The sequence below is a fragment of the Takifugu rubripes genome, chromosome 3, assembly GCF_901000725.2.
Source record: "Takifugu rubripes chromosome 3, fTakRub1.2, whole genome shotgun sequence".
In the NCBI taxonomy this organism is placed as follows: Eukaryota; Metazoa; Chordata; class Actinopteri; order Tetraodontiformes; family Tetraodontidae; genus Takifugu; species Takifugu rubripes.
In genome coordinates, this window is record NC_042287.1 from 9,529,001 (window position 1) to 9,541,574 (window position 12,574).

Consider the following 12,574-nt stretch of genomic DNA (forward strand, 5'->3'; position numbering starts at 1 on the left):
ATATAATAACAAAAAAGGCAATAAATGAACTTGTTTTTAATTATAAAGGGCAGATTTCAGAGAGCACTGCAGCCCTCCATAATGGATGAAGGGTCCATTAGAGTTCAGAAGAAAAGTTCTCATCTCTGAACTCTCTTTCACCCTCTGCAATGAAGCACACTCATGAATTCTGGTGGTGTAATCAGGGCAGAGACAGGTGGCTGTGAATAATCATCAGGTTCTTCCGGTATGGACGCCACCGCAGGATGGGAAGGTCGAGGTCGGAGAGGGTAAAGCATCGACACCTCCGAGGTGCCGCTTGCTCTGTCGGCGACGGCGATTAGCATCGAATGCTGATCGGGGAGGCAAACGCTGAGTCAGGCGACTGTCTCACACCCGTTTGTGGAGTTCCTGCATTTCTCACCGCAGACTCCTCGGCAGATGGTGCCGTGGCGTCTAGCAAGGCTATCACCTACCAGCAACCACTGCCAGACTGTAAAACCAGTTCTAGGCGATGAAGATACAGGGGTGGCGCCATGGCGGTGTTTATATAACGGTGGTAATGAGACGTGCTGAGGAGGAACTGGAGCACCGGCAGAATCCTGTGGTTGATTAATCAGTAACAGTGAATAATGAAGACGTTACGCACAGCAGGAGGATTTCTGCTGCTCATCACGCCGACGTTGTTGTTATATTATTATTGTGTTCAGGTAGAATCACTTATTGCTCTGCAGCCAGACGTTTGTAGGAACTGTAAATATCCCCTCAGGGAGCCAGAACAGGTGCCAGGTGGTTCCAGGAAGTATAAAGGAGATCAGAAAAACATGTTTCCCAGCTTTACTGGAATTTTTTAATTTATTGCCACAGCAGAACACTTTTCTGACACATTATGTTGGCTCTGCACTCAATGGAAGCCAGAGGAGTCTGTGGAGGACAGAACTTCAGGATGGTGAGATGTGGGAAAATGTAAAAGATTAAAAGATGGCGTTCCATTTTGACAAAAACTTACAATTCTGCAGCATCGCCCTGCAGATTAAACAGATTTTTGATTTCAAATAAAATCTAAAAGTAGCCGAAAATGCGATGAAAGCGAGCGAAAGCCACCTCTTCTTTTATAAAGGGGACGAACCCACTTTGAATGTTTAAACTTCCCCGCATATCAGCGGAGACCCGCCGCTACCGCCCCCTGCTGGAACCACTCGAATAAAACCAGATACGCCGCTTCAGTATCGTTGTGTTTTATTCACCTCCTCCACTTTCAGATGTGCTGTTGACTAAAGATGCACCCTGCACACATCACGCACAGACACTGTTGGATGCCATTTGTCTCGGAAACCACAGGAAATGTTGACATCAACATCAGACAGTTGCTCAGTTGGTTACAGCGAAACGTTTAACGTGTAATTATTGCATCATAAAGCAGACATAGAAACCATAGTAGTGCAATTATACTCCGTCACAACTGAGGAGATATCTGGGTAGTCTCAGCTAGTGCCTCATCGATGCTAGACTGTATTGCATACAGAATTTAGGCAAGTGAAACAATAGGCAAGAAAAATTGTACAAAACAAATTGTGCTTTGAAGTCCAAAGGGGTTCACTTCTTGTACAAAACTCCTCAAAGTAAAAAATGAAGCGGAAGTTTCTGTGCTTACGTTGTTTCAAGTACAGGTTACTGGAGTTTCGGGGGAAATGCACGATTCAGTGGCCAAAAAAGTGAAATCTGCAGCGACAGGGTCATAAAAAAGAAACAGAAACGTAAACACATGCTGTCTGAGGCATCTCATATGAACTCGTGTGCTGTTATTAAAACTCTGAATGTATTTTTGTATATTTTCCAGTAATAATATTACACTGTATGTACATTAAACTCTTCATTAAAGCGTACACGTGCCTTCTCATGTTGTTTTACTTGAAGTGCAAGATGAGGATGATCCCAAAAAGCCCTTTATGATGAAACAGGAATACAGCATGTCATGCACATACATTTGTATGTTTCTATATCTATTTACACCTTAACTGAATATCAGATTGTGGCAAAGAAATGAATTTATGTTGAAACTGCAATTTTGTTTTCGAAAGCTATATTTCTTTGTTATGTTCCTGCATTAATTGCAGTTCCTCTGCAAGTGTGTATCGCCTGTTTTGCAGGTTTGTGGGGTTTGGACGTTGGAGAAAAGCTCTGGCGGCTATTGGATTTTCCCCGCTCCACCACTAGAGGTCGCTCTCCACCGTAAATCTGCTGCGGAGCTGCTGAGAGCTAAAGAGTGATTCAGAACAAAAGTTAACTTTTGTGCTGCAGTCACAAAGAAGTCAGTTTACACATGCTGAAGTACTTGCGAATAAATACTAATAAATATACAACAAATAGTTTGATCTGTCCCCTGATTTCTGGATGTGCTGCTTGCTGCGATTCAAAATCAAAAGTTATTTGAAAAATGTTTGGATTGGGATGCAGACAATTTTTAAAAAAAATCTACACGGTTATTACTAAAAATAAGTGAATGTATTTGAATAAAATTACATTTGAAGGCAAATGCAAGTGTCTCAGACCACAAAAGCTACATTGAGCTAACACTGATTTCCCACTATATAGAACCAGAACTCAAGGGGAATAAAGCTCTTCATTTGCACTGAATTTTTAGTCTGTAATTGTGTTCCAGTTCACATTGGGTTTTTTTGTTTTCTGAAGTGAACCAGGACAAAATGGCCTCAATAGAACACTGCGCTGTCATCATTGTGGTTTGGATGATGTGGCTGATCGATGGTTAAAAAACAAAACAAAACAAAATAAACCCCCCAAATAATAAATGTCCCTTTAAAAAGGCTACTGGGTGATGAAGAGATGAATGCGAGATTTGCTGACAGTGGAACAGCTGACAGAGCTGCAGAAATGGAAGACAAACACTTTTCTCTCACTCTTGTTTTCCACTCTGTCACAGTGGGAACACTGGGAACCAACAATGGGCACATTTCTAATTGTGTTTGTGGCTCTGCTACACTACTGGATTCTAAATGGATACAATTTCAGGGTTTCTAAAGGTGTTACTGACTCTTTCACACTCTCCTCTGTGTTGTCTCGCTCCTCCGGCGCAGTGTGACCATTGGTGTGATCGTTCTAGAACCAAATAAAAGGGTGAGAGAAAGTGTGTGTGTGTGTGTGTGGTGGGGAGGTTGATGTGCAGTAGCTGCACCGCCGTGCTGGTTTTTGCTACCAGGAATGTGTGCAGCGGCAGATAGTGGCCCTGAGTTGTCGGGTGGTGGTGGGAGCAGGGAGCTCTTGCCAAGGGGCAGCAGTGATGCAGGAGCCTCATCTGGTCAAATCCACCTCCTTCTGCTCCTCTTCACTAATTCTGTATCATTTATTCATCCCCGGCCTTCTGTTCCTTCTGGTCCTCTTGTTCTCGGCTTTGCGCCAGGCGTGGACGGAGGTGCTTCGGAGAGATGAGGGCTGCTGCTGCCCCCTGGTGGTGCTGTTGACCCTCTGCCCTATGACCTTCCAGTCTGATCCCAGGTGGCAGCACAGGCTGTTCCTGCAGGGGAGGGGGAAAGATTTCACCAAATACACAGAAAGACCCAGAAACCAGAAGAGAATAATCCAAAGAGATCACAGATTGGCTCACCTATGCCCGTAACAGTTGTCATTCTATCAGCTCTTGAGTTTCAGAAAACTGCAACGGTTGAAAAGGAGGAAAGTCCGTGACTAAAATTATAATTACAGATGAACTCAATCAACCATTATTTTGGTATAACCTGTTGGCTAGAGTTGGCTGAGGGTGGAGTGATGACACTTTGCTCCAGTAAGGGGTTAGCAGGGGCAGAACAGGGTAGATGTGTAGCACGCCAGTAAATCTCCAGGTACTCTGCCAGGTGTTCACATGCATCTTCCAGCTGATTCTCATCCAAAATCACATCAAACATCTCCTAGTGAGATATAATAAAGAACAATCCATCAGATTCTAATTATATATTTAAAATATTTAAAATATATGGTGATGACATACAGGTGGACACTGTGCTAGTTTGTCTCCCGCCATCATCTGGACGTTGAGGTGTTTGCTTTGTGACTTCCCTCGAGATTTGATCAACCTCTGCAGAACCTGAGATGAGAGTGAGATGAGGGTCAGCACGAGACTTTGAGTGTAAAAAGAAGCACAAAACTGAATAAACTGTGAGTGCACATAACTAGCGGATCTGCTTCCCTCAGCTTCGGATTAAATATGGCGTTTTACCTTAGGTGAAGACACTTTGACGTAGACGATGATCGGGAGCCAGAGAGGTCTTGAGGAGCTGTGCTGGATGGTTGATGGTGTCTGCATCCAGTATGACCAGTTGAAGGGACTTGGCCAGCTCAAAGATCCTCTCTATCTCACTCTGAACCTCAGCTGACGACAACAGAGGGGAAAAAGTGCTTGATGTTTAGCAGAGATTTGACATGCCGAAATAAAAGACATCTATTCTTAGCTGGAATTATCTTTTTTTAGCACACAAAAAGACCAAGGGCAACTTTGTTTTCGCTCACCCAGACTGGAACGGGTATTGGATCTCTCCATTATGGCCTTCTTATTCAGCACCGAGCGCTTCGCCAGTGACAGATCCGCAGTCACCCGTGTAATCGAGATCCTATGGAACAAGACGTGTCTTATCACATCGCATCCACAACTGTTACCTGTCAAAGGACATGGAGAACCTGTACGCTAGCGTGGCTAAATATAAAACATCAACATCTCAGCTTCTGTAGTCCATGAAACATGATTGGCTGAATCCCATCAACATCTCAGCGGGTTAGTCAGGGTGTCAGGGTGCAGCCGGCTGCAGCAGCGGAGAGCGACAGAGACCAACCTGCCATCAAATCTGTGCTTCAGGAAGTCAAACAAGGCCTTCTGCATCATGTCGGTAACCTGGACGCAGATTAAAACAATTGTTATTGGCACATGGACAGTAGAGGGGCTGTAGACAGCTACATCACAAGCTACAGGAATGGCTGGTTGGGTTCAAAAATAATATTTTTAAAGATTAAAGCTCTGAATTTGTAACAAAAATAATTTATGAGTGGGGGAGTTGGAAATTTGCACGTGTTTCGACTTTGCATGGTTGCTTTTCTGCCTTTAGACTTCAAAGGATGCCTTATTAATGATAAAACACCTCGCCAATTTATTCATTAGAAACCATTCACTGTGCAAGTGTTCAAATATTCTCATTAATCTGTGAGTTTTACTCTTGTTTATTACAGGACATGAATGCATCATAATATGTAACTAAATAACCATGATGATCTCATCTAGGAAACACACCACCTAGTGGTCAAAGTCTTAACCTTATTTTTTTTATTCTAATGGCATTTTTAAGGCTTCAGCGGTTGTTCTGTGGCAGGAAAAGATATTCTTTCAACAATGAGCAAGACAGCAACTCTTTATTTGTTTGCAGGGGGAACACCAAGAAAAGTCCTGCACTAAATAACTTTTGAATTTATCCAAGATTAATCAGTATTTGTCACCATAATATAGTTGCAATTGTCATAACTACATGAACAGTGAAGATACAGTAGTCTAAACACAAATGTGGCTCTATGTGTTGGGCCTTAGTTTTACATACATTAAATATGACCATTTGTGCGGCAAATTTCTGAATTCTGGCAGAAATTCAATTGAACAGCCTCTATCATCGTAAACTTCTCCTCTGATGAGGCATGAAGAAAACTATTGTCGACGAGTCGGAGAGGCGCGGCACACTCATGAGGCTTTTGGTTTTTGTGTGCTGTGATGGTGACGTGGACCTATCTCTAAACATTTGTGGTAAAATGGATGTTCTGTGGAAGAGGTTGAGGGTTACGGTTGGCAGTTGGTGATCCAGAGAGAATAAAAAGGGAAAAGAAACTGCCTGTAACTCTCTCTCTGCTTGAATCACAGTCACCATTCTGCAGAACGGTTGAGCAATTCCCACCCCTATTTTGAAATCCCTCCTCTGCGTTTGTATTAAAATATGCTGACTCTTTTCCAAAAATTTCCCTCAGCTGAGGGAACAATCGGAGCGACTCTACCCAAAGATGAATAGATGCTTCACCTCATATCCCTTCAGCGAAGGTCCCACCAGCACCACTGGACGCATAGATGGAACAACATCATAGGGAGGCACGGGCTCTGTCTGCATGGGTCACAAGGTTGAAGACAGAACATAAACATCGGGAAATGGAAAGTTCTGTTTCTATAAACTGCCAGCTAACAGGCTGAAAAACACCCGACAATGATGCCCGTATGAAGAGGTGAAACATACCTGTTTCTGCTTCTGTTTGGCTTTGAGAATAAACAGAAGCAACAATAAGATAATAGGATAAAAGCTACACGGAGTCACAGCTCTTTAATCCAGCCAAGAGCCTATTAATAAAGTAGACACTGCAGGCAGGCTGAAGTGCACAAAGCTGCTCTTCCATTGTGGCTGCAGAGTGCCAACCTGTGACGTTTGATCCAAATTCATGCTGCCAGACACTTAAATGAACGAGAGCGTGCAGTTCCAGGTCAACAGAAGCAGACGGTGAATGTGACGTTTACCTGCAGATGGCGGAGTGGACCTCCAGCCTCCGGATGAAGCGTTTCCTCCCTTCCTGCGGAGCCACGTGATGCAAAAGCGTCATTACGCGTGAAGCCCCCTCAGGGGGCAATTCAGCAACAAGGACATAGCACAGCATATTCTTCAAAAGGATTTCAGACAGGGACAGCGTGACCTCTGACCTTGCTGCTGCTTTTTGTTCCTGTTTTATCCTCATGGCCTCCAGTTTGACTGGGCTCGGGATGAAGGTGATGTCTGCTCCCTCCTTCACCAGCCGTCCGATCCACCAGTCATTGTTGTATTTCTGCATGAAAGCCAAACGTCGCGTTCAGGCCTCAATTGAACATCGATTAACTCTTTGCCAAAGGCCTCTCACCTCTTTTATGTGAAGAAAGTCTTTGGTTTCAAAGTTGATGGCTGCACCTTGGACTGGGCAATCTTCATCTAGAGCTCCACAGTAACTCACATTAGTCTTCACTGCAAATGCTACTGGTTTAGACTGCAGGCAAATAAAGAAAACTGCATTAGAGCATCCATCATGGCTGCATTTGGACAGAAAAGCCTCTGGTACCATAGAGCGCAATGGATCTCACCTTGGCTCTCTCCAGCTGCAGCTGAGCCTGGCGCTCGGCTTCACGCCGAGACGCCTCCTGGTCCTCCTCCAGGGACAGGTCGGAATCCGAGGGTCGACTAGTGTAGGAATCGGCTGAACCCTGAAAAGACGAGCAGAGCAGCTGAATCCTTCTCAGCCGTTGGACACATTCGGGGTCTCTGTCCCGAGACAGGTCCATGATCGCAAATATGGCGGATTAGCATCATAACGATCAGCTGCATGAAATGAACTTGACATGAGTGACACTCAAACTGTCACCTTTACGGCACAGACCACAGCTCCTGACTGGTAAAATCTATAAAGACGTACTTCTTCAGCTTTTCTTTCACTCCATCAGGGCCGTGGTCCCAGCTGGGCGCAGGGCTGCAAAACTCTTCACGTACCAGACAGGAGCACCCACATAACGGCCAAATATAGCTCCCTAACAACGTCACCCTTCTTTTCCCCCTGCACCTCTTTCCTCTTCTCCTCTTTCTGCCTCGCTCCCTCCATCCTTCTTTTGCTTTTCATCCCCTTAGCCCCCCCCCCCCACCAAAAAAAAGGATTCAGCTAGAGCCAGCTCCAAGTTTGTGGGTATCATTTGAATATCAAAGCCTGCCAGACTCTGTGGAGTCCACCAGCAGTGGCAAAAAAACAAAACCCAGATCCTAATTAAAGCAGTTCTACTGTTGAATAAAGAGGACTCGTTTTCAGCACAGTCTGAACTTCTCTTGTACGAATAGAACAACATATTACCCACCTATACTGTGCAGAAAGCATTAGCTTGTATGACAACTCCTCTGTTGTTCTAAACAGGCAACAGTATTATATAAAATCTGGTTGAATTTAAAGTATACATTGTTCACTGTAGTTCAATGAGGTTAATGTCCCATCCGCAGGGTTTGATGTTCAAATGCTTGTCTGAAAACATCTTGTTTGTGGTCAGAGGTCAGAGGGAAAGGCTGCTGGGAGGGCAAGAGGAACGGGCACAGCCGAGGTCTGCAGGAGAGCAGGAGGCGATCCGACAGTTTGGGGACACGCTGCTCTGCCTCGCCTTGAGTTGTTGAGACTTTAACAACTCCAGGAAGCTTTCCTGGTTTACAGATGGGAGTTTTATTCTGACGGAGCTTCTTCAACTTAAAAAAAAAAACAACTGTTTTGTCTTTTCATCTTCTCCAGAGTCTGAAAAAATATGGGACTGTGTGGTGGGCTGGACCCGAGGATGGTTTCATTTCATCGCATATTTGACAGCTTTCTTCACGCTTTTCTCTACTTCTTGTGGTCCACATCACATCACCAACATCTCCCCAACCTTTAAATGAAGTCTGCAGAATTTGTTAAGAAGCCCAGATGCTTCAGAGAAGATGGTTTAACAGCCATCTTTTTCTCCCAGTCCTGAAGAGGGCAACATGCGGCTGTTCATTTCAATTTTTAATAGATCAGTATAGCTTTTACAATTTATTTATTCATTTAGAATAGAGTCACCTTTCTTCAGTAAGGTTAGCACGACAATCTCCATCTTAGTGGTAGGTTAGAGGTTAGATAATGATATCAATATTGATGTGCCCCCCCCTCCATCTGAGCTTTATATTTTACCTTGGCCTAGAATGGTCAAACAGACTAAAAGAAAGTTTAGCTTTCATTACTATAATTATTCATCAGTCACACCACCGCGCCCCAGCAGCAATTCAGAAAAAATAATCATCTATATTTCAAGCTATTTAACAGAATTACTGACAGGAAACTGCTGATCCATGATGGCTTCATCTTTTAATCTATTCAGACCCAACACTGATGTTCTCACAACGTTGAATATGCTGCTAAATGATGAATAATGAAGGCCTCACCAGAAATAAATATGCACCAGACAGAACTAAACAAGTCCAGGTGGGTGACTTTGGTGCTAAGAGAACTTTTACTAAAGCACCTCTAACTTTAGCCTCTTTTCTATAGCACCACTTTTGGCTAAGACTACACAAAGCCTGCAGTTATCATTATAGTTTAGTTGGATTTTAGAAAAAAAGGGATCTTCACAGTGAATGTTGTGTGACATTAATGCTAAAATGCCAGAAGGTAAAACAAATCCTGTTCAACAGATGGGTCTGTGAGTTCAGCTCAAAGCTGCAAAGCAGTTGAAATACAAGGAAACCAGCAGGTACAAGAGGAGCAGCAGGAGGATTTAGAATAATTTGGGAATTGCTGACAGACTGAGTGAAGCAGAACAGACTTCTGCTGAGACAACAGCGAGAGAGGAAGAGTGAGGGGAGAGACGCAGACAGATGGCGGCTTCTGGACAGAAAGAGATGGATCAAACCGAAGCATCTGCAGCCTACCTTGTTACAGATGAGTCCTGTCGCGCTCGAATCAGAGGCAGACATGTTTCAGCTGCCGGTGCTCTCCTCTCCCCCATTGCACCGACACAAGTGGAGAAAAAAGAGGGGGAAAAACCAAACAGAGGGAGCACCTCCTCCCCTCAGCCCCCTGATTATGGAAGGGAGAGAAAGGGTGGCGCTCAACCTAAGTGCTTCACAGCTGATGATGCTGCACTGCCTCAACAGCCATTTCCTATACAAAATTGATGCCCTGACTGCAGCAGCGGAGTGTACACACCCAGAAACACAGTACAGCAGGAAGGAGCCCTCGTCCAGTTACATCCTTTCCTTTCCTTTTCTTTCCTTTCCTTTCCTTTCCTTTCCTTTCCTTTCCTTTCCTTTCCTTTCCTTTCCTTTCCTTTCCTTTCCTTTCCTTTCCTTTCCTTTCCTTTCCTTTCCTTTCCTTTCCTTTCCTTTCCTTTCCTTTCCCTCCTCTCCTCTCCTCTCCTCTCCCCTCACCTCCTCTCCCCATCTCTTCTCTCTTTCTTTCCCTTCCTTTCAATTCCTTACCATTTTCCTTCCCTCAGCTCCTCCTCTCCTCTCCTCTCCTCTCCTCTCCTCTCCTCTCCTCTCCTCTCCTCTCCTCTCCTCTCCCCTCCCCTCCCCTCCTCTCCTCTCCTCTCCTCTCCTCTCCTCTCCTCTCCTCTCCCCTCCCCTCCTCTCCTCTCCTCTCCTCTCCCCTCCCCTCCCCCTCCCCTCCCCTCCCCTCCCCTCCTCTCCTCTCCTTCTCCTCTCCTCTCCTCTCCTCTCCTCTCCTCTCACCTCCTCTCCTTTCCCCATCTCTTCTCTCTCTCTTTCTTTCCTTTCTTTTCAATTCCTTACCATTTTCCTCCCCTCAGCTCCTCTCCTCTCCTCTCCTCTCCTCTCCTCTCCTCTCCTCTCCTCTCCTCTCCTCTCCTCTCCTTTCCTTTCCTTTCCTTTCCTTTCCTTTCCTTTCCTTTCCTTTCCTTTCCTTTCCTTTCCTTTCCTTTCCTGTCCTTCTTCCTCCTCTCACACTTTTTAACATTCTCTCTGAGTAACACAAAGAAATCACTCATATAAAGTAACACCTGGTTGGTGTCCCCCCCAGTGCTCACTCACTATCATCATCCCTCACTGGACACAGATACAGCAGAACATCTAAAAATAAGGCAGAACAAACACTGAGCAGAGTTATATAAGCCGTGTTAAGTAGTAATAAGAACAACGGGTCTGTAATTGACATTTCCTCTCATCAGAAGATGCTTTACGGTGGGTGTGACATCACTGAGGAGCTCTGACAGAAGGCCATGAATAGAAAAATGGGGAGGACAAGGGGAAGGTATTGCTGTGCCTGCCTGGTTTTCCCTGCCTTCCCTGCACCATCCTCCTGACAGGAAAGTGATGCATGAGGCTACCAAGGAGAAACGCAGTGGTGAGTCAGCGAGCAGCCATCTAGAGTCCATCACATGTTTAATAAAGGATCGCCAGTGTCTCAATTATGGGACACGGTGTCATTGTTCCCGGGTTACTCATCTGTTCTCCGGGTCGCCCCGGGTGCCCGAGAACCCTGCTTTGCAGCCATTATGTTGGCAACGTGCATTCCTTCCCCCTCATTCAACTTTGGCTGCTGAAGAATGAAGCGCACTCCACGAGGAGCTTTTATTGAAAAACGTCTCGAGGCCAAATTTCTTGGTGGCTTTTTCAGACTGAAAAGCGAGGCCACGCACACACGTACGCGCGCACGGATCACTGACGGGGAGAGAGGGCGAGTGTTTCCCTCATTACTGCATCCGCGGAGCAGCTGATGAGCTGGAATTGAAGATAACAGAGAGGAAGAGGCAAGAAAGAGGGGATCACGCTGGGATTACAAATGATATTAATAGAGGAGGAGTGACAACTGCTGAAATCCTGTGCGGAGGTCTCTATGAAATATTTACGCTCTGTCAGAGTGACGAGTTGATACAGATCAGGGGTAAAAACAGTTGGTTATGAATAGTTGAGTTCCTTTTTCCTTTTTCCTTTTTATTCAGCCTAAATTTAGCTCTTCTCTCCTCACATCACACACTGGGTTTGGCAGTGGGGGGGCGGGGGGTGGGGGGCAGTGTATTGTCAAAGTTCGCTGAGTTTTGATGCATTCCCTCAAGAAAGAGCGAAGCAGACACAGACATCGGCTCAGCTATATTCACCAATTCCAGCTGGCCCCTCTGAATGTGAAGTAAGTGCCTATAGACAGCATAGGAACCCACACGTCACTGTTCAAACAGTACCGTCCTTTTGCCTTCCTTTTTCAAAAGAGTATGATATTAAATCTGCACTGTTTAATCCTCCTGATATCATGATTCAGGAGCACTTCATAGCATCTATTTATAGCACTTTTCTTTAAAGTCTGCACACAAACACAGGGAAAGATGAAAATCGGTGAATTTGATTCAGAACTAACGTGTTTTTGCTGTTAACTACTTCATTTATTTGCATGTTTTTCCAAGTTAAATTGAGAGAGGATCAAAACAGGACCTATTTTATTTCTTTCTTTGCTTTAGTGGCCATATCTGAGGCTAGCATTAGCCGTGACATTACTTTTATGCAAAAGAAGCAGCTGATGCAGTAAAAAGAGAACACCTCTGTACCTAGAATAACTATATGATGGATAAGTGTGGAAATAGCATTTGGTTTCAGCTGCACACCCGCACAGAGTACAAAACAAAACCAAAGAGTCTAATTTTTGATGGAAATGCGAAGACTTGTGTCCCAAATCCTAACCTCTGCTATGATGAGTAATGTAGGAACGCTACCTCTGGTTTGTCACAGATGATTGGAATAAATGACTCACTTACACCAATCCAGATTTCATCCGCGCTACTTTCGAGTCTTCTGTAAAAATGCATTCATCAATAATAAGCCATATTTTCCCTTTTCGAATCACGAGAGGTGATCATTAAAGTAGATTAAAGTAGTAGTAGTACACAGTAGATTTGACCTGTTAACATGCACAAACCAATCTTTGCTCTGGGAACTCGTCTTGAGTGCATCAAGCCTCCTGATGGTGCAACCAGATAAGACAGATCAATAGGAGAGCCATCCAGATTGATGCTCCATCCCATCCTGAGCTGCTCCACCCGCCTCCT

The 12,574-nt window shown here is 44.7% G+C and overlaps 1 protein-coding gene across 1 annotated transcript; it reads right to left on the bottom strand.

Annotated features, from left to right (window-relative positions):
* Positions 1-1,201: 1,201 nt before the first annotated feature.
* Positions 1,202-9,843, bottom strand: LOC101064390 (voltage-dependent L-type calcium channel subunit beta-4-like). The gene is given in 15 exon segments (XM_003963088.3): positions 1,202-3,511; positions 3,602-3,649; positions 3,732-3,902; positions 3,983-4,078; positions 4,211-4,246; positions 4,248-4,363; positions 4,501-4,601; positions 4,821-4,879; positions 6,042-6,122; positions 6,252-6,271; positions 6,527-6,579; positions 6,707-6,828; positions 6,901-7,023; positions 7,118-7,237; positions 9,450-9,843. Coding segments are annotated over 14 exon segments (1,173 nt in total). The 5' UTR covers positions 9,495-9,843; the 3' UTR covers positions 1,202-3,511; positions 3,602-3,619.
* Between the last annotated feature and the right edge of the window lie 2,731 nt (positions 9,844-12,574).